At 37.9% G+C, this 25,243-nt stretch overlaps 1 protein-coding gene across 2 annotated transcripts in view; it reads left to right on the top strand.

The window, feature by feature from the left end:
• Positions 1 to 4,677: 4,677 nt before the first annotated feature.
• The window catches only part of MIS18BP1 (MIS18 binding protein 1), a 64,123-nt gene continuing 43,557 nt past the window's right edge, over positions 4,678 to 25,243 (top strand). Inside the window, exons 1-6 of one of the 2 annotated variants that reach the window (XM_082619233.1) lie at positions 4,678 to 4,814; positions 9,870 to 10,501; positions 14,662 to 14,772; positions 15,414 to 15,889; positions 22,192 to 22,265; positions 23,950 to 24,080. In XM_082619233.1, coding sequence (XP_082475359.1) covers positions 9,961 to 10,501; positions 14,662 to 14,772; positions 15,414 to 15,889; positions 22,192 to 22,265; positions 23,950 to 24,080 — 1,333 coding nt within the window. In that variant the 5' untranslated portion in view covers positions 4,678 to 4,814; positions 9,870 to 9,960. The other variant, XM_082619232.1, reaches the window with a different exon arrangement.

Genomic DNA, 25,243 nt, shown 5'->3' with positions numbered 1-25,243 from the left:
CCCACTGCTGGGCATATATCCAGAGAAAACCATAATCTGAAAAGGTACATGCACCCCAATATTCACTGCAGCACTATTTACAGTAGCCAAGACATGGAAGCAACAAAAATGTCCATTCACAGATGAATGGATAAAGAAGATGTGGCATATATATACGATGAAATATTGCTCAGCCATAAAAAAGAATGAAATAATGCCATTTTCAGAAACATGGATGGACCAAGAGATTATCACACTAAGTGAAGTAAGCCAGACAGAGAAAGACATATACCATATGATATTGCTTATATGTGGAATTTTAAAAAAGATATAAATGAGCTTATATATAAAACAGAAATAGACCCACAGACATAGAAAACAAACTTATGGTTACCAAAGGGGAAGGGGGGTAGGGCTAAATTAGGAGTTTGGAATTAACATATACATACTACTATATATAAAGTAGATAACCAGTAAGGACCTACTGTATAGCCCAGGGAACTATACCGAATATTTTGTAATAACCAATAAAGGAAAAGAAACTGAATAATCTTATATAATATATAAAAAATATATATATATACAAGTATATATATGTCTGAATCACTTTTCTATACACCTAAAACTAACACACACACACACACACACACAAATGAAATCGGACCACTATCTTACACCATATACAAAAATTAACTCAAAATGGTGAAAGACCTGAAAAGAATGGTTAAAGAACATAAGACCTGAAACCATAAAACGTCTAAAAGAAAACATAGGCAGTAAGCTCCTTGACATCGTTCTTGACAATGATTTTTTGGATTTGACACCAAAAGCAAAGGCAACAAAAGGAAAAATAAACGAGTGGAACTAGATCAAACTAAAAAGCTTTTGCACAGCAAAGGAAACAATCAACAAAATGAAAAAGCAACCTACAGAATGGGAGAAAATATTTCTAAATCATAGACCTGATAAGGGGTTAACATCCAAAATATATGAAGAACTCATAGCTCAATAGCAAAACAAATATGATTTTAAAATCGGCAGGGAAACTGAATAGACATTTTTCTAAAGAAGACATACAAATTGCCGATAGGTATAGGAAAAGGTGCCCAACATCACTAATCCTTAGGGAAATGTAAATCGAAACCACAGTGAGCTACCACCTCACACCTGTTAGAAATGTTGTCATGGGACTTCCCTGGCGGTCCGATGGTTAAGACTCTGAGCTTCCACTGCAGGGGGCTCGGGTTTGGTCCCTGGTCAGGGAATTAAGATCCCACAAGCGGCACACCAGAGATAAGTGTTGAGAAGGATATGGAGAAAGGACAACCCTTGTGCGCCCCTGGAGGGAATGTAAATTGGTGCAGCCACTATAGAAAACAGTATGGAGATTCCTCCAAAAATTAAATAAAAATAGAACTACTATATAATCCAGCAATTCCACTGTTGGGTATTTAACCAAATAAAAAAAGACTAAGATATTTGTACCCCCGTGTTCACTGCAGCATTATTTACAAAACGCAAGACATGGAAAGAACCTAAGTGTCCACTGATTAATGAATGGATAAAGAAAATGTGATGTATATATATATATATATATATATATATATATATATATATATATATATATATAATGGAATATTATTCAGCTGTAAAAGAGAAGGAAATCTTGCCTTTGCAACAACATGGATGGACCTGGAGAGCATTATGCTAAGTGAAATAGGTCAGACAGAGAAAGACAAGTACTGTATGATCTCACAATTAATAGTGAAATTAAACAACAACAACTAAACTCATAGATTGATTGAGAACTCAAAGAACAGATTGGTGGTTGCCAGAGGTGTGGGCTGGCGTTGGAGAGGTGGAGGAAGGTGGTCAAAACGTATAAACTTTCTGTTATAAAATAAAGAAGTCTTGTGGGTATAATTTACAACATTATGACTACCGTTAAAAATATTGAACTGTATATTTGAAAGTTGCTAAAAGGGTAGATCTTAGAAAAAAATTAACTAAAAAAAAGTGCTAAAAGTGTAGATCTTACAAGTTCTCATCACAAGAAAAACAAAATTGTATCTATGTGTAGTAATGGATGTTAACTAGACATAGTGTGGTGATCATTTCACAATACATATATATTCAAATCATTTTGTTGTATACTTGAAACTAATATAATGTTATATGTCAATTATATCTCAGCTAAAAAAAAAATTTTTAAGCCTTTGAGCCAAGGCATGTTCTTCCCATCTCCAGCATGATGGATTTCAGGGCCTGCCTACTTCTGCCCACTGCAGGAGTCCTCTGATGGGGCACCCCAAAACTCCCTACTGCATTAGCCAACACTCTGTCAATCTGTATTGCAATCTTTGGCTCCCTCTGCCCAATTCTGCTTCCTTCTCCCTTTTTCTTTCACAAATGTCTGATTTGCATCAAAGCCTGAAGATTTACCAGGCACAATTCTTTTTCCACCCCTTTAAACTTTCACAGGCCTTATCTCCCAGTAAATCTCTTATACTCCTAACTGCATCTCACCATCAGCTTCCTGCAGGACCCAAACTGATACATCTTCATAGCACTTATTACAATTTGTAACGGTATGTTTATATATATTTGTGTGTTTGTATACTGTCTCTATCACAAAATAATCTCGTTGGCAGGTTTTTCTACTGAAGGGTCCTCCTCTAAAAAGCCTCAATAACGTCAGTGTTGACTCCATCCTCATCCCTCCTCTAAGTCCAGAGAGGACATAGTGGTTGCACACTTGTGCCTTACATTGGGAACACAGCTGAGAGAGTGAGAGGCGACTAAAATCCTAATTCAGGGCTACATTTTCCAAACGTAGGATTTCTCAACCTTGGCATTACTGACATTTTAGATTTGATAATTCTTTGTAGTGGAAGAGCTGTCCTGTGCATTATAGGATGTTTCATAGCATTCCTGTCCTCTACTCACCAGCTGGCAGTGGCACCCTTCTCAGTTGTGACATTTATATTTCCAGACATTGCCAAATGTCCCCTGGGGTGCAAAATGATCCCTGGTTGAGAACCACTGACCTTGAGGAAAGAGCATCTTTTTTATAATTCTCCTCAAAACGCTATATGGTCAATTAGTACCCCTGTGGGAACTTACCATTGTCCTAGGAATATTCTTCCAGGCTAAGCAGACCCAGATCTCTTGGCAGCAACTCCCACACAACATGAGGATTCCAGTCTTCTCCTCCTATGTCTGTCTTCTGGACCCTAAGTGAGTCTGTATGTGTTCCCAGGAGTTACAGCTTTAGGACAGTTTATCCCAGGTGCCTGGCTGTGACGATAAGAAGCTTGTCTGCTTGTCTCCTGGCAGACACAAACTTAGAGGGTCCATCTAGGGCAGCATGTTGATGTCCCTTTGGACAGATGAACATTGTCGCTTGGCCTGTATGCCTTCTCATTGTACTTTTTATCCACAAACTGTTATCCAGTTTTCCTTGGAAAATTGTTAGTCACCTTTATGTAAATTCCTGTTGCTGTTCACCCTGGAGCATGCTAGATCCTAGTTATTTCTCACATGAGAAGTGGCTAATTAAAAAAATTAAAGTCTGTAATTCTGAGGGTCTGTCGTTAATATTTCAAGGTTCCTGTTTTGGCTGAATGTGTGAGCCATGGCTATCTCCATCACCGGGAACAGAAACCTTTCATACCTCTACTTCAGATACTTTGAAGTATGCATGCCTGTCTTTTCAAAGTCCTTCTATCCCACAAAGTGTATTTCATAGACGACGCTACACATATATTTTAAGTCTGGTTTTCCCCATAAATTTGGTGCAAATCCATGTCTGGCCATTTTCTCATTATGCTGTACAGAGAGAAACTTCACTTGATCTATGATTTGCTTCCCACCTTCTACCCCCAATTGGTTTCTTTTCCTTACTTGCATTCATTTGATGTTTTAAATTTATATTTTAGATTCTGAATATTCGGTGAGCACAAGACTTAGTGGATACAAGATTTAGAAGAGGGAATCGCAAAACACTTAAAAAATTAATCCATTATAACCATTTCAGTCCAGTCTTCACGGACAAATGCGATACATGACTCTAGGATGTTGAGAATTTTCTTGGATGAGGCAAAAAATAAACTCTCCTGTCCTAAATGCTGACTTGGTGGGGGAGGGGGGCGGAGTCCATGAACAGAAGATGCAGGATTGGAGCTGGAAGGGATTTAAGGCTGAAAACACTAGTTACTCCTCTGGCTCCTCCTCCGCCAAGACTGAAACAAGGTACTCTACACAATGCTTCCAGCCAGCAACCGCGTCGTGCCGGGGCGCTGAGGCGAAGGATACACAGTACTCCGCGGTGGTTAGGCAGAGCAGAGCATCACTGGGAGTAACCTAAGGCAGGGATAAGTCTAAACGCGACTGTCACGAACTGCATCGCAACCCAGAGTAGTATTCGAGATGATCAGGTATAAAAAAAAAAAATCACACTTCCTGGGGGGAATAGCTCAAACTAAACATCCCATTGCAAGTATAACTTTGCATTCAGTCCATTATCCCCTAAGAACAAAACGTTCCTTCTCGGCCTCAAATATCTCACGGTCTGAGAAAACTAAAAGCTCTCTCACACGTATTCAGCAAGCCGTTTCCTCACACTAGGAAGGAAGCCCTAACCAAAAGCTGTAAGCTTTCGCACATAGAGCAGGAGGGTAGCCGGGAAGGGCCAAACTTCTTAAACTGCAGTTGCGCGGGAGCGCGCAGGCGACGTCTGGCGTAGGCCCTCCTGCCGCAGAGCATTTCGGGAGGAGCGGCGGAACGTAGGGCTGGAGCCCCTCTGAAGAAGAAACGAAGTCCGAGAACGACTATAGGTGCGTGCCCAGTACCCGCGGCAGCTTGGGGTTGCCCAGTTTTTACGGAAACAGCATTGCTCACGCGGAGCGGGGACCACCCCCAGTTTTCCTGAGTCCCAGTGAGTCGCACGGTGACGCAGTTCCTGGGCGCGCCAATCCCGGGCTGGCTGGGAGGGCGGGCTCTTCAAATTTGAATTCCCAAGCTGTTTAGGTGTTAGGGAACCTCACCGAGAAAGTGAGCGTCACCTGGGGCTAGACCGCTGCGAGCTGGGGCCGACTTGGGCCAGAGGCGCGAGTCTTGGGGCACCCAGGTCCCCCTCTCCCCAGCACGAAGCCGAGCCCAGACTGCAGCCGTCTTGCCATGCCAGGCCCTTCGCCCAAGGTACGGCCACCCCGCCCCTCTTCCCTCGCCTCTTGCCTCCGGTCCTTTCTGGCGCCGCGAGTCTCAGCACTTCAGCATTCTGGGCTCTCGCGGATTTTTGTACGTTTCTGGCTTTGGCTGTAGTATCACAACTACTCATTCATTCGGTGTGTATTTGTTGCGTGTCTACGGTAGTTATCAAGAGAGTAGACTGCTTTCCTTCAGATTCATTTCGATGGTGAGCGCTCCAGGCTTTTCTTCTAAAATCACTAATAGAAAAAAAAATTTTTTTTTTAGAATATTACCAAGTAGGAGAATTGTGTGCGTCACTGCCCGATTCTTCACCTTGGAACCCAGCATCCACAGAGCTAAAGAAACAATTGATCCATCCAACTTCTGTTTTCTTCTGATTAAATTACATATTAGTTGCAAATACTTTCAGATGTAAGTAAAATTATTTAGGTAGTGGGAGGCCCCTTCATCAAAGATAAACGCTGCTCTTCAAAGATAAACGCTGTTTACAATTTGGTATACTCACTTACAGATTTTTTGCCCTACGCTTATGCTCCTGGATGTGTTTGTTTATTTTTGACTTTTTTTTTTTTTTACAGAAATTCAATTGTAAGTCCTGTTCTGCTTTTTAAATTTAGTGTATCCTAGCTACTTTCTATGTCAGTATATGCGTGTGAGTGTGTATCCTCTTATTGAATACATAGAATTCAGTTGTATGGATGTAGCAGAATTTTGTCCCATATTTATAGACATCTAGGTTGTTTTTAGTTAGCCTGGTACTTCAGTGAACAGTAGAATTTTGTCCCATCTTGGTAGACATCTAGATTCTTTCTAATTAGCTCAGTACTTCAGTGAACATCCTTGTATAGGGCCTGTTTAAGAACTTGGGCTTTGAAATCAGATAGGCTGAGGTCCTGCTCTTAATCATTGTAAGTGGGACCTTGGACTGGTTATTTAACCACTCAATCCCTTAGGTTCCTCATCTTCAAAATGGGAATAATGACAGTATTTAACTCTTAAGAATTGCTGTAAGATTAAGTAGTATCTGATGTATATACAGTAGATGTTGACTGTTATTACCACATATATATTTGCATTCTTATGTAGATGTTTCTATAAGAAAAAGAATTTTAAGTAGAATTTCTTGACCATTGGCATGCACACCTATATTTTGAAATTAATGTTTACCAATCTGATATGCATAAGAAGGCTCACTGTTTTAATTTGCATCTCTTCATTTATTAGTAAAATGGAGTGTCCTTTTGACTCATTTATTGGCCTTTTGTATTCCATTAATTGCCATAAATGTCCTTTGGCCATTTTTTTGTGTTGATCATTTCTTTAAATTGATTCATTTGGTTTCTTTGAATGTTATCTATACTGGCCCTCAGTGTGTCATGTGCTGCATTTTTCCCCCCAAAGGTATCATTTGCCAGTTAACTTACTGTTCCTCTCATTTTTTTCTGAACTCTATCTCCCAGTTTTGGTTAGTGTGCCTTGGGAGATTTGATCCATTCCATTATAATTATTAATACTACCACAACAGTAAATTCCTAGAACTTTTCATGTCTTCTTAGGAAGAAGAGTAAAAATTACTTTCAGTATCATATCCATGATAACAGTTGTTTAGCCTGCCTTTTACATACTATAAATGCTCATAGCTAGCTTTTTTATATAGTGGTTTTCCCACACCTGAGTATTTATTTTGAATAAATAGCCATTTTTTCCTAGTACATCAGCATTTGTCAGTTTTCAGAATAAATTACAAGTATTAGATTTTCCAATAGTTTTAAGCAGTTAATGAAGGCACAAGCATACCATTTTAGAATTCACCTTCTCTTCTTCAGTCCTAGAGTCTGAGCATCATGATTTATTTTCTTTGTTTTGCTTTTCTGTTAACTAGGAAGAGAATGGGGCTTCAGGTGTTTATTGAGTGGCCTCTACCCAGTGGCTTTTTGTTTTTCTTCTTTATCTATTCTGCAAAGCCTCTACGGTCAGAGAAAATCCTGGGTGATTTTTTTTTCTCTATACCCTTCTCTTTTCCACCAGCCGCACTGAAACCTGGCAACTATTGGCAACTCTTTTCGCTTCTATTGAGTTGCTCTTTATCACATAAATGAGAAAGAGGTGCTTCTCTTTCTTATTTAAAGAGGAACTTGCTGCATCTTTTGGGGAGGGTGAGTGGAATTTGAGGATTTTCAGAATCTTGACTACACACCTCTCAATCCTACTACATGTTTGAATTGAGAAGGAAGAAGTTGGGCAACATGAAAGAGAGGAGTTGTGTGCTGGTTCTTGGAGACTTTCACTGTGACTGTAATTATCTGCCTTTAGATGAAAACAGTTCTGTGTGTGTACAGTAGTCCCCACCCCGACCCATTACCCGCAGTTTCACTTTCCTCGGCCCACAGTTTCAGTTACCTTCAGTCAACTGCAGTCTGAATATATTAAATGAGAAATTCCAAAAACAAACAATTCATAAATTTTAAATTGCATGCTTTTCTTAGTAGCATGATGAAATCTCACACTGTCCTGCTAGGGATGTTAATCATCCCTTTGTCCAGCATCCTACCCATCAGTCACTTAGCAGCCCTCTTGGACTGTCGAGGTATCATAGTGCTTGTGTTCAAGTAACCCTAATTTTACTTAATAATTGCCCCAAAGCACCAGAGTAGTGGTGCTGGCAATTTGGATATGCCAAAGAGAAGCTGTAAAGTGCTTCCTTTAAGTGAAAAGTTGAAAGCTCCTGACTTAATGAGGGAAAAAAAATTGTATGCTGAGGTTGTTAAGGTCTGGGTTAAAACCGAATCATCTATTTGTAAAACTGTGAAGAAGGAAAAAGAAATGCATGCAGGTTTTGCGATTGCACCCGAAACTGCAAAAGTTTACAGCCACAGTGCATGATAAATGCTTAGTTAAGTTAGAAAGGCATTAAATTTGTGCGATAAGATATTTTGAGTGAGAGAGATGACATTCACATAACTTTTATTACTTTTTATTATTTTTTATTTATTTTTGCTGTGCCGCGTGGCCTGTGGGATCCTAGCTCCCCAACCAAGATCGACCCCGCGCCCTGCGGCATTGGAAGTGCGGAGTCTTAACCACTGGACCGCCAGGGAAGTCCCTATTACAGTATATTGTTATAATTGTTTTATTTTATACTGTGCCTAATTTACAAATTAAACTTTATCATACGTATGTACGTAAAGGAAAAAACGTAGTGTATATATATGGGGCTTGGCACTATCCACAGGTTCAGGCATCCACTGGGGGTCTTATAATGTATCCACCCCTGGGAGAAGTGGGGTGGGGGGGAGGACTGTTGTGCTACAGATTGGGCCTGTTCTTAGTTCTGCTAGTTTATTTGCAGTTTATACTTCCTGCTGAGCATTTCATTAGGTTCTAAGGAATTGAGATTGTGTAAACCTGCACATACTTTGCCTTCTTTCCATGCAATTGTCCCAGTTTATTCATTTTTGTTTTGAGAGCTTAAAGAGAATGGCTAGTGAGTATTACAACTCTCAGCACAGCGTTCCTGTCACAAGCACATTGCCAAATGCATAAATATATACATTAATACATATTTGCTGAATTCAGTGGTTTTTGTGTCATTCCCAGGATAACCCTTTTTTGTCAGCTTTTGTTATCGAGGAATATTTCCTTGTTTTTTTCTCTTATAAATATCGGATAAAATGGTAATTCGTATATGAATTTTTAACTTTCATATTTGTTTCTCACAGAAGTTACTGTAGATAAAGATACTTGATGTCTTTGGTCTGATTGCATTTGTATTTTCTGAAATAGGCTTTTTATGTTTATATGATGTCAAAGACTGATTGGAGTAGTTATAAATTCAGTGATCAGAGATGCTATAAATCTAGATTTTCAAGTCCTGAGCTCCTCAGGTTGAAATATTTTGTTAATTTACCAGGTATTACAGAATGTAACTGTATGGTTCATCACCTAGAATCTTAATTTCTAGGTGTGGGAAATAAAATTTATATGTAAGAAGCAAGCTAAAACAAGTCTAAGACCATGTATGCCCAAGTGCATGATTTCCTCTAAAAATTCTAAGTAGCAGTAAATGTTTAGAAAATTAGAATGTATATAATTTACTTTTGATTTGAGGATTTTTTAAAACAAAAACCTCACAATTAAAATGTTCTGCAGCATAACAAAATCAGGATTGGAGATTATTTAACTTAAAAATTGAATGGATTTTTAGCCTTCATTAGGATATATCATTGTAGCTGCTGCCTTAAAATTTAAGCGCCTAAAAGGAAAAACCATATTGGTGAAATTTAATCTTTTATAACTTAATGTAGTGCCATATGCAAATGTCGATTAATGGTTTTTGATGCAAATATTAGATTGGAACTTCCAGGACTTGAGGTTCAAATAAATTTCAAAAACAGATATTCAAAATTCAGCCCCTAGAGCGATTAAGTAGAAGACTTGGTGAAAGCTGCTTTTTCTTAGAGAAGTACATTTAAAAGCCAAACTGTTTATCATTGAAAAATAGTAAAATGAGACTTTAACAAAAATATAAATCTTATTCTGATTTGTGAGCTATAGATTATCCAGTGTTGTTATGAACCGATTAAACCTTTTAATTAGTATAATGTTGTTATGGAAAGCAAATAAACTTAACTTTTTCTGTACCAAAGCATGGTAAAGGTTGATTTCACATTGAACTACAGGTTCTTCTGGCCCCCTGCTGAAGGTCTATCCTGAAAATTGTGTTTAAGTGAATATTCTGTTAGAGGAAATTTGTTGCTACTGTTTATCAAGATGATTGCAACACCTTTGAAACATCCAGGAATTCACTTGTCTTCAGAGACATCTTCTCAGAGGAGAAATATGCCCATGCATGCAGTCTTTTTTGACAGCATTCCTTCAGGCACACTTACTCCAGTAAAAGATTTGGTGAAATATCAGAAGTCCTCTTTAAAAGGGAATGACCATAAAAAGAGTCAGTTCCTAGAAATAACAGTTTTTAATAATAAAAATATATTTCAATCTACCATGCTAGCAGAGGCTACTACCTCTAACAGTTCTCTTGATATCAGTGCTATAAAGCCCAACAAGGATGGATTAAAAAATAAAGCAATCTATGAATCACCAGGGAAAATATTTCAAAGAATGAAAGAAAAAGTACTACGTAACAAGCAAGAACAAGCATCAAGAAACAGTTTGTTGGAACCACCAAAAAATGAAAGTAATAAAATTTTCACTCCTAACGGAGCTGAGGAAGGAGTATTACAGCATACCTACCTCTGTGAAGAAAAGGAAAACAACAAATCATTCCAGCCAGAAGACAGTTCACTAAGAGGTTAGTTTTATTACGTGTTGGTTTAAAAAGTGTTTATTGTGTCTGATACTGTTTTAGGCACTCGGGCGGGATACAGCAGTGAACAAAATGAACAAAAATCTCTGCCCTCATGAAGCCAGCTTACATTCAGTTGCTGGGAGACAGATCACCAAATAAGTAGTTTTTAGGGTATAATAGAAGAAAAATGCTCTGGAAAGAAAAAGAGTAAGCATGATGGGGAGAGTTGAAGGAGGTTGTAGTTTTCAATGGGGTGGTCAGTGTTTCAATAAGGTGGCATTTGAGCCAAAAATTGAAGGAGGCACTAGATACAGATATCTTGGGGACTGAATGGGGAAGGATGATCCTTCAGCTGGTACAAATGCCCTGAAATAGAAGCATGTGGACTAGCTGTGAGATTGTCATGGAGTGAGCGGACAGAGCTGGGAAGGAGCGGATAAATAGAGGCTCAGATAATGCAGGGCCTTATAGGTGAATGTTAGAGTTTGGGCTTTTATTGTGAACAAATTAAGGAGCCACTGGAGAGTTTTGAGCAGAGGAATGACACGATCTGACTTACATTTTTTTTTTTTTTTTTTTTTTTTTGTGGTACGCGGGCCTCTCACTGTTGTTACCTCTCCCGTTGCGGAGCACAGGCTCCGGACGCGCAGGCTCAACGGCCGTGGCTCACGGGCCCAGCCGCTCTGCGGCATGTGGGATCTTCCCGGACCGGGGCACGAACCCGTGTCCCCTGCATCGGCAGGCGGACTCTCAACCACTGCACCACCAGGGAAGCCCGTGACTTACATTTTTAAATTTGAAATAGTTAATGAAGTAATTCAGTTGAGAGAGGGTGTTGGCTTGGTCAGGTGGTAGCAGTGAAGATAATAAGGAGTGGCTGAATTCCAGATATATTTTGAAGGAAGAGCCAATAGCATTAGCTTAGAGATTGGATGTGGAATATAAGAGCTATAAAGGGTGATTTGTTTGTTTGGTTTTGTTTTGTTTTTTTTTTTTTTGCTCGAGCAACTGGAACGATTTAACTGAGGTGGGGCAGACAGAGGTGGAGTGGGGTTGGGGGCTCAGCAATTATGTTTTTTGTCATGTCAATTTTGATATGTCTGTTAAAAATTGAAGTGTAGTTGTGAATTAGGCTTTTGAAAAAATTAGTTGGAATTTAGGGAAGTGGTCCAGGTGTGAAAAATACATTTGAGAGTCATTAGCACCTAAATGGTATTTAAAGCTATGAGATTAGATGGGATCATCAGGGAGTAAGTGTACACACAAAAAACATTCAAGGATGAGTCCTGGGGCACCCTGAAAGTTAGAAGTTAGAAGAAAGAGTAGGAAGTACTGAAGGCCACTGAGAAGATGAGGAAGAAGAAAAACCCAAGAAAACAAAATGCTTTTGAGGAAGTTGTCATTAGCTGTGTCTAATGCTGCTAATCAGTCAAGAAAGATGAAGGCTGGGATTTGACTATTGGATTTAGCAACGTGGAAATCATTGATGACTGATGTGGGCAGTTTTGGTGGAGTGATAGGAGCAAAAACGTGATTCAGGAGGGTTCAAGAGAGAGTGTGAGGAGAGAAATTGATGATGGTGAACGTAGACAGTTCTTTTTGAGGGGAGCAGAGAAATATGGGAAGTATGGTTTAAGAAGATCTTGTTGTTTTTAATGATTGGTGAAATAACATCATCTTGGTGTGCTTTTGGGAATGATCCACTAGGGAAGGAAAAACTGAGATTTGTAGTATGATATTCTTGAGTAGTTGAGAGGGAATAGAATCTAAAAGTGGATGTTTGGCCTTCGCTAGGAACATAAACAGAATATCAAACAAGAAGGTAGGCAGTGTTAAGTGACTTCAGAAATAATCTGAAATAGGGAGTCAAGTCATCAGTTGAGAGCAAGAATGGGAAGCAGGTATTGAAGTTTGAGGAGGTTTGAATAGTGTAGGAGAGCATAAGAGTAAATGGCCTAGGCCTGATTTCCTGGGCAATGTTAAGGACTTACTTGAGATTTGTGGACATGAATTTAGATAAGACCAATCACTATGGTTGTGAGTTTTCCTCTAGCTGCATAGGTGCTGGTGGGGAATAGGAAGGGGGTTGGATTTTATCAGGACTGTAATTTTGCCAAATACAGTCATCCTCATTTTATTGCAGTTCACTTTATTGCTCTTCACAGATATTGCGGTTTTTATAAATTGAAGGTTTGTGGCAATCCTGTGTTGTCAGATAATGGTTACTATTTTTTAACAGTAAAGTTGCTATAAAAAATTGTGTTTTTAGCAATAATTTTTAAAATTAAGGTATGTACATTTTTTCTTAGACATAAGACTGTTGCACTCTTAATAAACTACAATATAAGTATAACTTTTATATACATTGGGAAATAAAATTCACATGACTCACTTTATTGTGATACTCACTTTATTGCCATGGTCTGGAACTCAACCCACAATATTTCCGAGGTGTGCCTGTAGGATGATGTGAAAAAAGGACAAAGGAGTTGGGGTGTGTGTGCAAGGGGGTGGTCACAATTGGCCGTGAAATTTAAGTTGGTTAGACAGAGAAAAGAAGACCTGAAGGAGGTGAAGAAGTGGGAAGAAGTGTATGTCTTGTTGGGATAGTCAGTGAATTTGAGAGAATGATCTGGAAAGATATAAGGTGATCAGAAATTGGGACACTTGAAATTGAGATTTTAATGAGTTGTAATAATTGATAAAGATACTTTACGTGCATTATTTCTTTTGATTCTTTAGCAAACACTATGGTTATATGCTTATTTAATAGTCTTGGAGATGGAGCTTTTAAATATGTCACATCTGCTCTGTGTCTCACAGGTAATAAGTGATAGGCTGAGAATTAAATACAGGTATCTATTAGAAAGCCCATGCTCTTAACTACTATACAGTAGATTGTGGGTATATTGTTGCATTTCAAAGACAGTGATATATTTTGACACAAAAAGCAGAGTTTTCTAAGGGAGTTTAGGATAGAGGTGGGGGGGTATACAAAATAATCTCATACAATCTAGGAGAAAAGGGAGAAGCAAATGAAATAATGTATATTAAAGCATGTTTTATATGTACAGTGGAATTAGAGAGAAGAAGTAACTGACTACTTTGAGAATCTGATGAATCTTTCCCCAGAAAATACACATATATACAAACACAGATTTTGTATATAATTTCAGAGATCTTTTGGAGAGTCTCTGCATGGATCCTTGGACTCTCAAATAAATGGCCCAATTTCTATATAGCATGTTATATTTGATTGAATTACCTACTCATCTTTACTACATTGCCTTGTCATTTCTAGTAGAATGAATTAAAGAAATAGAAACTTATCCTTCTTTTATGACACATCATTATAATAAAATCTTTACATTAAGGTTTCTAAGGCCAAAGTGGCATACTTACTAAAGTATAATCACTACCGATTTTTTCAAGTATAATATTTAAAATTAAACATATAAAATAATTCAGTTTTTCCTTCTCTGGTACAAATTAAGTCGATTACCTTCCCCTTTTTGTGTGAAAGAAATTCATTTCTGTATTCAAGAAACAAAACTAACCATCTAGGACGTAAAGCAGAATAAAATGTAAGTAACTATAGGAACTAATAGTTCCTGTTTTTCTAGTTGATAAGCCTACCAGATTTGTGCCTTTGAAGACCTGCTAAAGAGATATCAAAGAAGTATAAATTATGGTTTAGTCTGCTACTGAATCTCAGCATTTTGATTTTTAAAGTATAAGTTACAACTTTTCAACTCTTCTTCCACATTTTAGAAATTTCCAGCAACCAGAAGCAAAACCAGAATTTTCAAGGCTGGATGGCACTTCATACATAACCTTAACACTGATTTGTGGCAGAAACAATGTTATTCCAGATGTCTAGGCTTCTAAGTTCAATAGTATACTTTAGTTGGCAAGTAATGTGGAGAAGTTTTAAAAAAAATCTTTCTCAGCATAATGTAGGTATAGGGAATATGTTGAAGGCATGAGACACTAATAAAGGGACAAAACTTAATGTAACTGTCATATATTCCATAAGTATACACTATTAGTCAGATCATTACTGAACCTAAGTCTATTCCAAGATTTTTTTAAAGGCATTTTTTTCTTCTCAGTGACTAATACAACTCAACTTCTTTCTTTTAAAAAAAAAAAAAACAACACAGCCTCAGTCCAAGAAGTTCCTTCAGAATCATCAAATAATATTTTCCTGTCAGTCAAGCAAAAGATTCAATATCAGCAGGAAAAGAAGGCACCTCTGTGCAATTTAACTTACGGTAAAGCGCTTTTTGTTTTGTTTTGTTTGTTTTTAGTTTGTTATTTCAATGTATGGCTACATATTCTAGAGAAAATTATTTCCCCTATGTAGGCAACAAGCATTGACTGTGGATAAAAGATTGAGTTGTAAAAGCCAGGGGCACTCAGAGAAAGACTGGGCAGGAGGGTGGAACATTTCTAACCTGAAGACTTTTTAATATAAACAGTTTTACAAAACAAATGAACAAACATAACAAAACAGAAACAGACCTATAGATATACAGAACAAACTGGTAATTGCCTGGGGAGGGGGAAATGAGTGAAATAGATGAGGGAGATCAGTAATACAGGCTTCCAGTTATACAATAAATAAGTCACGGGGATTTCATGTACAGCATAGGGAATGTGGCCAATCATATTTTAATAACTTTGCATGGTGACAGATGGTAACTAGTTATTGTGGTGATCCTATGTTGTGCGTTATTTGTAATGTGTAAAAATACTGAATCCTTATGTTATATACCCTGAAGCTAATATTTAAGTCAATTATACTTCAGTTTTAAAAAGGAAAAAATATTAAAAGTTTTCAACTGTTCTGTTGCTCTCTTTTAATTTCATATTATCCTTCTATAAATTTTGTTTGGTTTTGTGTTTTTTGCAGAGCTTCCAATTCTGAACCAAGAACATGAAAATGATCCAGCTGCAGGAGTCTCAAACAAGGCATTAACTAGAGCTCAGTTGGCTAGACAAGTTCTTCGATCAAAGGAGAATACAGTTGCAACCACTAAGTCCAAAAAGGACACATTTGTTTTAGAAGGCACTGATTCTACCTGTGAAAAATCCCAAAATACCACCATTGAGACTCTCTGTGTTTCTTTTAAAAACGGCAGTCAATTAATGGTTTCTGATGATAGTAAGATTACAACAGAAGGCACTTCAAAACAGGAAATTAAGGAAGGAAATGAGAAAACAATGCCCAGAGAGACTGATCTTCCAGGTTCCATGAATGATACATGTAAAATTGTGCTTGCAACTCCAAGGTTCCATACAGGAATACCTCAGAGATCAAAAAGCAATGCCTGGAAGCTTTCTGCAAGTACATGCCAAACTATTACTAATGGAGTTAAAAAAAATAAGGTAGGAAAACTTTTAAGGCAGATGTATATTTGTTTTTATCCCCATTCTTCAAGAGCATGAGCTCTTTTGCTTTCTCGTTAACAGTATCTTCATTTTGGGGTTTTGTTATTATTTCGTGTAGAGGCAGTGTGGCCTAGTGAAAAGAACAATGGATTAAAAGTAAGACCTAGGCATTAACTCTTACTTTGCTCTATTACTAGTACAGTCTTCAACTCCCTTTGGGGATGAACAGTGAGGTATTCTTAAATTTTTTTTCCCCTGATTCTTGGGCTTCTGTTAACAGAGCAATTGAAAGAAGAGTTACAGCATCTGAAGATTTGAGAAGTTTTTCTGTTGTAATACAGAGGGATCAATGAAAGACTTTAGACCATCAAACTATGTTATATTAGGATAAGTTCTCTGGAGGAAGTGTAATAGAAATGCAAGTTCAAGGAGAAAGATACAATGTAAACTTTCCAGTGGGTAAAGGTTTGAGCCTTTATTTTTAAAAGGATGATTGTAGGTATCAGACTGAGATGATATTTGAATTCTGTCTAAATTTTTTTTTAATTTATTTTATTTATTTATTTATTTTCGGCTACGTTGGGCCTTCATTGCTGTGCGAGGGCTTTCTCTAGTTGCGGTGAGCGGGAGCTACTCTTCTTTGCGGTGCACGTGCTTCTCATTGTGGTGGCTTCTCTTGTTGCAGAGCACAGGCTCTAGGTGTGCAGGCTTCAGTAGTTGTGGCACACAGGCTCAGTAGTTGTGGCTTGCGGGCTCTAGAGCACAGGCTCAGTAGTTGTGGCGCATGGGCTTAGTTTCTCCACGCCATGTGGGATCTTCCCAGACCAGGGCTCTAACCTGTGTCCCCTGCATTGGCAGGCAGATTCTTAACCACTGTGCCACCAGGGAAGTCCCTGTCTAAATTTTAAAGAGCAATATAACAGTTACAGTTTCGTATCTCAGTGTATTTATTGGAAATTGCATTATTTGCAAATGTTTAGACTTAAGAGGAAAAGTTTTAGATGTTGTCTTAAAAATATGAGGTGGGTTAAGTAAAAGATTTAAAGACATCTGTTCTAAGAGACCCTACAGTATTAATTCCATCATCTCTATAGTACTGTTTACCTCAGCTACTACACAAAGTCCAAGCCTCCCAGGTCTCTTATCTCTATACAGTTCTGCCTTAGTCTGACCCAGTCTCTCACTCATCTCTAACTCTCCCAACATTACATTGCTCTCTTGAACTCGAGTTACAGCATTAGCAAACTGTTATATTCTCAGTCTTCTATGAACATTTCTTAACTTTGCTCTAACTAAAATGATGGCTGTTTCTCTTAAATGGAGGCTCTTTTTTCTCCCATATGCCATATTCTGTTGGACCTAGAGATGATATAATGTGCATTCCTCTTGTTCCTCATTCTTGTTTCAGGTCATTTTTCCTTCCTTCTCTCTAAAACCACTCCTTCCCCCTCCCTAACTTTTGAAACGTGTGCCATAAGGCTTTACCACTCCCTCTGTCCTTCTGTAGTCATCTATAGTGCAACCTCCTAGTCATGAGCTTGCATCCTGTTGAAGTGTTTTGACACCTGTTACTTTTTCCTCTGCTACTCCTTCTGTCGTCAACTCTTGTGACATCAATATCCATGTAGATAATCTATCCAGCCTCCTTGAATTCTTGATTTTCAGAGACCTTCTCCCTACCAATACCCTCAACTCTAGTCATACCTATCCCTTGTCTTTGCCAGTCCATGCACCAGCTTCTCTCTTTCAAGCATCCCACTCTCACTATTAAATCCTGTGTGCTCAGATCATTCTACCTCTAGTACTTTTCCCCCATCCCCACCATCAATACTCCACCCCACTAAGACAACCTTCAGTTCATCAAATCTTTTCTGTCCTCATTTCTCTTACCTTACATAGAGTCCGTGGTCCATCATTATAATCATCCCCTTGACTAAACTCAGTTCTGTTTATTGCTTTTCCTTCTGTCTTCCTCTGGCAAAATTGTAACCCTGGTTAAATTTTACTCTTTTTTTTTTTTTTTTTTTTTTTTTTGCTATATACCTGTATCTGAGAAGTAGAAGATGACTGGAACAAAATGCACAACAATGTTGACTAGTCTCATTTTAAATTTGACAACAAACCTTAAATGGGCTCTCAGTATTGCCCATCAGTCCTGCTAGATTTCACTTGTCGATCCACCCCACACTCTGACTTTCCTAGAGGAGTATGCCACTCTTATTCTCTCTTAAAACCTCCAAACCTTCTCTTTCCTCATTCTCAGTTCATTGAGAACCTCTATTCCCATCACCAAATCTATCAGTCTGTTTGCTGCTATATCCACATATTCTGTGTTTCCTTCTGTTAAAATGGATGAACAGTTTGTGTTCCTTTTCAAGGCCAGTTCATTTCCTCCTACCACCTAAAGGACTTTGTCCTTCTCCCCTCAATTTTTTCCTCTCTTCTGCATCATTCCCATTAGTATATAAACATGCTGAAACATGACCTGTGTTTTTTAAAAAATATGAAGAAAAAGTCTACCTTCCTTTTACTCCATATCCCACTCCAGCTACCACCCCTTTTTTTGTTTGTTTGTTACAGCAAAACACCTTGAATGAGGTATATGTATTCACAGTGATCATTTCTTCTTATCTCTTTCCCTATTGAACAAGTTCCACTTTGTACATTCATATTCACTACTCCATGAAAATTGCTTTTTTCAGGTTCACCAATGATTTCCATATCATTAAATCCAATGATTATCTTATTCCTTATTCTGTCACTCATGGAGGTGGTTAACACAGTGAATCAGAACATCCTTCTCAAAATGTTGTATTGCTTTTTTGCTTAGGTTCTAGGGACTGTCTCCTAATTTTCTGCTACCTCACTGGGCATTCTCACTCCCCTTTGCTGCTTTCTCCTGTAACAACCTGTAAATGTTGGTTGGATTCCCTAGAATCAGTCCTAGAAACTGATTCTCTCTACACATACTCTCTAGACTATTATTATCCAGTGCCATAGCTTTAAATTCCATTTCTCTGCTGATAGCTCCCAAATATATATCTCCAGCCCAGAACATTCTTGTAAACCCTACTCACATATGCGATTATCTGTACAGCTTCCCTATTGGTACCTAATAGGCATCTCAAATTTAACATTGTATCCCATATTGGTACATAGTAATACCATTTCACCAAATACTTAGGTAAAAATTTTAGGTTCATTTTGGGCTTTTTTTTCTATCTCTCTCTTTCTCTGTCTCTCTGTCTCTGTCTCTCATACTACACATCCATACCATGAAGAAATCCTGTTGTCTCTACTGTCCTGAATATGACCACTCCTTATTGCTCAACCACTACTTCCTAGTCCAAGGCACAGTAATCTCTTGGATTACTACAGTAGCCTTATAGTCTCCCTGTTTCCACTATTGCCTCTCCCCTTCAGTCTGTTTTCTGAATAGAGGCCAGAATCTTTATATATAGGCCAATTTCTACCCAGCAGCCCATTAATAGAATATTAAATTATGTCACTCCTCTGCTCAAAATCCTCTAGTAACTTCTCACCTCAAGAGAAATCACTGGGACTTCCCTGGTGGTCCAGTGGTTAAGACTCCACAGCATTTTCATTGGCTGTGAGTGAGGGATGACGGGGCGCACGGGTTCGATCCCTAGTTGGGGAACTAAGATCCCACATGCCGCGTGGTAGCCAAAAAAAGAGAGAGAGAAAACACTAAACCTTTACCATAGCTTGTAGGACTCTACGTAATTCAATCCTGGAGATATCCAGCCTCATCTCATCTCTCTTGCTTACTCTTTTCAAGCTACTGTGCCCTCCTTGCTACCTACTTAGGGCCTTTGTACTTGTTCCCTCTGCCTGGAAGAATTACTCCCAGATATCCATATGGCTCATCCCTTACTTCATTCAGTTCTCTGTTCCAAGACCTTCCCTGACTATCCTGTCTAAAAAACAAAAATCCTCCATTTATACTTATTTTTAATATTATCACTGCCTGACATTTTATTATTTTTTTGTCCATTTATTTGAATATCACCACCACCACTCTGCTTGCTTCCAGACCCCTCACCAACCCTCACCACCACCACACATACAACACAAATGTTGGCTCTAAAGAGGGTGGCCTATTTATTCTGTTTCTGGATGAATCCCAAGCCTAAACCAGTGCCTGGAGCATAGTATAGCTCAACAAATGTTTGCAGAATGAATATTTGATTTTTTTTCTTAAATAATTAATTAATTTTTGACTGCATTGCGTCTTCGTTTTGCTGTGCGCGGGAGTTCTCTGGTTGCAGTGAGTGGAGGTTATTCTTCATTGCAGTGCACGGGCTTCTCATTGCGGTGGCTTCTCTTGTTGCGGAGCACAGGCTCTAGGCATGCAGGCTACAGTAGTTGTGGCTCCCGGGCTCTAGAGCACAGGCTCAGTAGTTGTGGTGCCCGGGCTTAGTTGCTTCACAGCATGTGGGATCTTCCTGGACAAGGTATCAAACCCATGTCCCCTGCATTGGCAGGCAGATTCTTAACCGCTGCGACACCAGGGAAGTTCCGAGTTTTTCTTTTCTTTTTTTTAACAACATAGTTTGTTTTGTTTTGTTTTTTGTTTTATTTTGGCTGTGCGGGGTCTTAGTTGCAGCATGTCGGATCTTTAGTTGCTGCGTGAGGACTTCTTAGTTGCGGCATGCAGACTCAGTTGCAGCATGCGTGCGGGAGGGATCTAGTTCCCCAACCAGGGATAGAACCCTGGCCCCCTGCATTGGGAGCACAGAGTCTTACTCACTGGACCACCAGGGAAGTCCCTTGGTATTTTATGTAAGCAGTATGATACAGGATCATGGAGCCAAAATTCCTAGATTTGTAACCCATCTGTGCTACTAACTAGCTCTGTGTGATACAGGCAAGTTATTGAACTAGACTTTACAGAGTTTCTTTATCTATGAAATGAAGATAATTGTACCTGCCTCCTAGTGTTATGAGAATAACATGAGTCAATGTATCTTAAATTCTTGGAACACTGCCTACTGTTAGCTTTTATTGTTAACACCATCTCCATCTGATAGATTCTTTCATGTATCTTATAGTTCCAAATGCAGAAGTAGGAAAAAAAAAAATTTTATTGCCTCTTTCCCAAGTCCTACCTGTAATTTTTTAAATGAATACCCTTCCATTTTAGTTGCCTGACTCAGCATAAAACTACCACAGAATAATTTGTCTTTATATGTAAGTTTATAATTTTATATATAAAATGGCAACTCAAAGTATGACTTTTATGGATGTATTTCTCATTAGAAATAGTTCATTATTAGATTGTTACACAATAAAAGCAATAATTTCTTAACACAGTTGTTCACAGAAATCTTCCTTTATAGTAATGTAGGATTTTACTTGTCCTAAAATAAAGACTTCTCTGAGCTGTTCAGATGTTTGCTTTGGAATAGAATACTAAATATAGATTACTAGCAGTCACCTTTATAGGAAATTGAATGCAACTCCAAATCAACTTTGCAAAAAAAAAAAAGCTCTAATTATATAAGGGTAAGAGTGATGGTGAAATGTATATTACACAACTGTTTCTTTCTCCAAGTTATTGGGTCTTTAGTGAGTTTGGGTATTTTAATGGATACCTTAGGATTTTAGGTGTGTTTTTTCCCCTAGTGGTTAAGAGTATTTGACATAAGAATATTTAATGTATAATTGATTCTGGATTGTAGAGCAAACTCTGCAGTACAACCTCAGTTCAGTCTCCATTCATCTTTTTTTTAAATTTATTTATTTATATTTTGTTTTTGGCTGCATTGTGTCTTCGTTGCTGTGCACGGGCTTCCTCTACTTGTGGAGAGCAGGGGCTACTCTTTGCTGCAGTGCACAGGCTTCTCATTGTGGTGTCTGGCTTCTTGTTGCAGAGCACAGGCTCTAGGTGTGCGGCCTTCAGTAGTTGTGGCACGCAGGTTCAGTAGTTGTGGCGCGCGGGCTCTAGAACACAGGCTCAGTAGTTGTGGCTTAGTTGCTCCGTGGCATGTGGGATCTTCCAGACCAGGGCTTGAACCCATGTCCCCACACTGGCAGGCAGATTGTTAACCACTGTGCCACCAGGGAAGTCCTCCATTCATCTTTTGTTCAATTATGTATAAGAGTTTTTACCTTATTGCTATTTAAAATAGAATGTGATTCTTACGTAGATGAACACTAAGAACTCTTTTGGATTACTCGTATAAGTTTTTTCTTTTAATTTAATGTAAATTGATTTTTTAATGCATATGCTACAAATAATACAAAAAATAACATACTTCATTTTTATGCTTAATTAGGTAGTCCAGCTACAGGAATGGATGATTAAAGTCATCAATGATAACACTGCTATATGTGTAGAAGGAAAATTGATGTAAGTGTAACTTTTCAGTATTCTTTTAATAAAATTTGTGATAAGATATACTTGTGTGTAAGAGCTTAAAAGGAGATGCGTGACAAATTGCATCTTGGTACAAAACAAAGACTTTCCAATGAGGTTACAAACTGATGGCAGTAAAGTAAAATGAGTATGACCATTGTGATTGTAACCAGCTTTCTTGCTTTTGTCTGTTAACTCAAATTATTTTTAAAATAGTGACAGCTCAAATTTGTATACACAGTGCTTTATTTTTTTCAGAGGTTCTAATAAGTGAACTGGTATTATCTGCTTAATTATATATGATTAGTTAATATTTACTACGTGCATTTCAGTCCAGATTCTCACATCTAAATTGGGACAACCAGATATAAATTACTGATCCAGAAAAGAAATCAAAATATATAACACTTTGCCATACAGCTACATATTAAGTAATCATTGGCACTTTCTGGTTCTCCCTAAAGTGAAAGCATCATCTGGTAAGTGGGCTTTGCCTAGTTCTGCTACTCTATTAGCACAATTTCCTATTCTTCAAAACCCATTTTCTTAGTAGTTAAAAAAAATTGTAATAAAAGGTTGTAATAAAACAGTACAGTGTATCACTGTTCAAGATACTTACCTGCAAGTTTATAAGTTAAGTGTATAAAATCTGTCTTGCTCACTTTATTTCTGCCTGCCTTGCGCCCATTTCCTTAATATCCAGAGGAAGCATTGATTGCCTTTGTTGGAATCCCATTACTGCTCTTTACTGGCTATATGAGTTGGGCAAATTACTTATCCTCTTTCAGTCTCATTTTCTTCATTTGCATGAGGACAATAATAGTATAACCTACCTTTTGGGTTATTTTGAGGATTAAATGAGTTAATATTTATAAGACTTTGAGAACAGTACTTTTAAAGTACTATTTAAATATTTGTTAAATAAAATAAATATAGAAAGAACAGAAGATGAGAATATTGTGTTAAAGTATAATGTATGGATTTAATTCCATTTGACCAAACTAAAGAACTTAACTTTCTTATTTATTAAATTTATATTTAGAATGTTTCTTATTAGTTATCTAATGAATCAAAGAATGTTCAACATTTACCTAATACATCTTCATACTTTCTTTTTTTCTATTTTCTATTTATTCTTAGCTTCACGTAAGGAAGTATGAAGAGTAGATTTGTGGGTCAGTGATTTGATACTGCAGTTTGTTTTTTCCCAATTTGAACCTCTTTTTGGTACTTTCCAAAGAGGAAGGTAAAGACATTTGGCTATGTAGTGAGGGGAAAAAACACAAGATTAGAATAATCCAAACCATATAACTGAGTGAAAGCTAACACAGTATAGCCCCTGTGGAGAGGGACAGCGAAATCATCCTTTGGAAGCTGAGCATCAGTTGTTAGCACCAGATGGAGAAGGCTCTGCTTTCTTGCTAATGATATATTTTATACTAGGGGTATGGTTTGGCCACAATACAGTTGCTTGGTACTCTGAGGATCGCATTAGCCAAGAGGTTGAGTTCTGTTGCAATGTTCGGCCCTCAAATGTTTTGTAATTAGATTAATAGTATTGTAGCTGGAGGGAAAATTTATTACTTTATGTTATAAATTTACATGCTTATATATGTACATTGTGACTCTTGGTAAAATGTGAATGTTTTGGTTTTAACTAAGCTATTTTTTCTCCTAGAGACATCACTAACATATATTGGCACAGTAATGCAATTATAGAACGGATTAAGCACAACAAACTTAGGACTTTATCAGGCAACATTTATATATTAAAAGGAATGATAGACCAGATTTCCATGAAAGAAGCAGGTAAAAACTGTCATTACTAATTGATGAATTAGTTTACTAAGTGAAACAATTAACCATATATGTAACAGTGATATACATTTTTTTGCTTCTTACTAGGTGTTTTAAAATTATATATCAAAACTAAAAATTAAAAATAAAATTGCCCACATTATGTAAAACTGTTACGTATGCTGACCCTTTCCTCTGGTTTAATCACTCTTATTGACAGTTTAAGTCCCGTGATTTAAAAAACATTCAAGTGAAATGTTCCTTGTTTGTGAGGAATTGTAAGAATAAATTATAAGAATATAATTTAGTTCCCCAATTCCTCTCTTTGTTGAACCTGCCCGGCACAACCCCAGTCCTGATACAGTCTAATTTTCTGCCTATGCCTTGTACACAGCTAAAGTGACTGAAGAAAAACACATCTGAGTAGTCCACCTTAAATTTATGATTACCAGCAACAAGTTGTGGTCACTTAGTGCCCCTTGGTATTCCTACCACAGCTCCCTAATCCATTCACTCTCCCATCATCCTTGATAACTATTTCATATTTTTACACATCTCCTACCTCCCTCTGTCATCTGGGTGGGTAGGGGAGCAAGAAGAGGACTTGAGCAATAGGAACAATCAAAAGAAAACTTCTCTGTCACATTTGCTCACCTGCTTGTATCTGTACCTGCTTTTATTGTGGACAAACTTTCCATGTTCCTGTCTGTGTCCACCTATTTATGCTTCAGCTCCTATCCTCTTGTACTCAAGGATATTACTCCAGTAATTCTCTCTTCTCCTCTCAAAAAAAAAAAGAAAGAAAGGGGCTTCCCTGGTGGCACAGTGGTTGAGAGTCCACCTGCCGATGCAGGGGACACAGGTTTGTGCCCCGGTCCAGGAAGATCCCACATGCCGCGGAGTGGCTGGGCCCGTGAGCCATGGCCGCTGAGCCTGCGCGTCCGGTGCCTGTGCTCCGCAACGGGAGAGGCCACAACAGTGAGAGGCCCGCATACCGCAATAACAAAGAAAAAAAAAAAGAAAGAAAAACAAAAAACCCTCTTTTGAGTAAGAAATCAGGGTTGTTAGAATGCATTTGTAGTTAAGAGATCATCAACTTAAAATAATTATATATATGTTATATATATATATATATATATACACTATGTAATATATATATATATATATATATATAT

Source organism: Mesoplodon mirus, assembly GCF_964341445.2.
Source record: "Mesoplodon mirus genome assembly, chromosome: 4".
Classification (NCBI taxonomy): domain Eukaryota; kingdom Metazoa; phylum Chordata; class Mammalia; order Artiodactyla; family Ziphiidae; genus Mesoplodon; species Mesoplodon mirus.
This window is presented reverse-complemented; position numbering and strand designations above follow the sequence as displayed.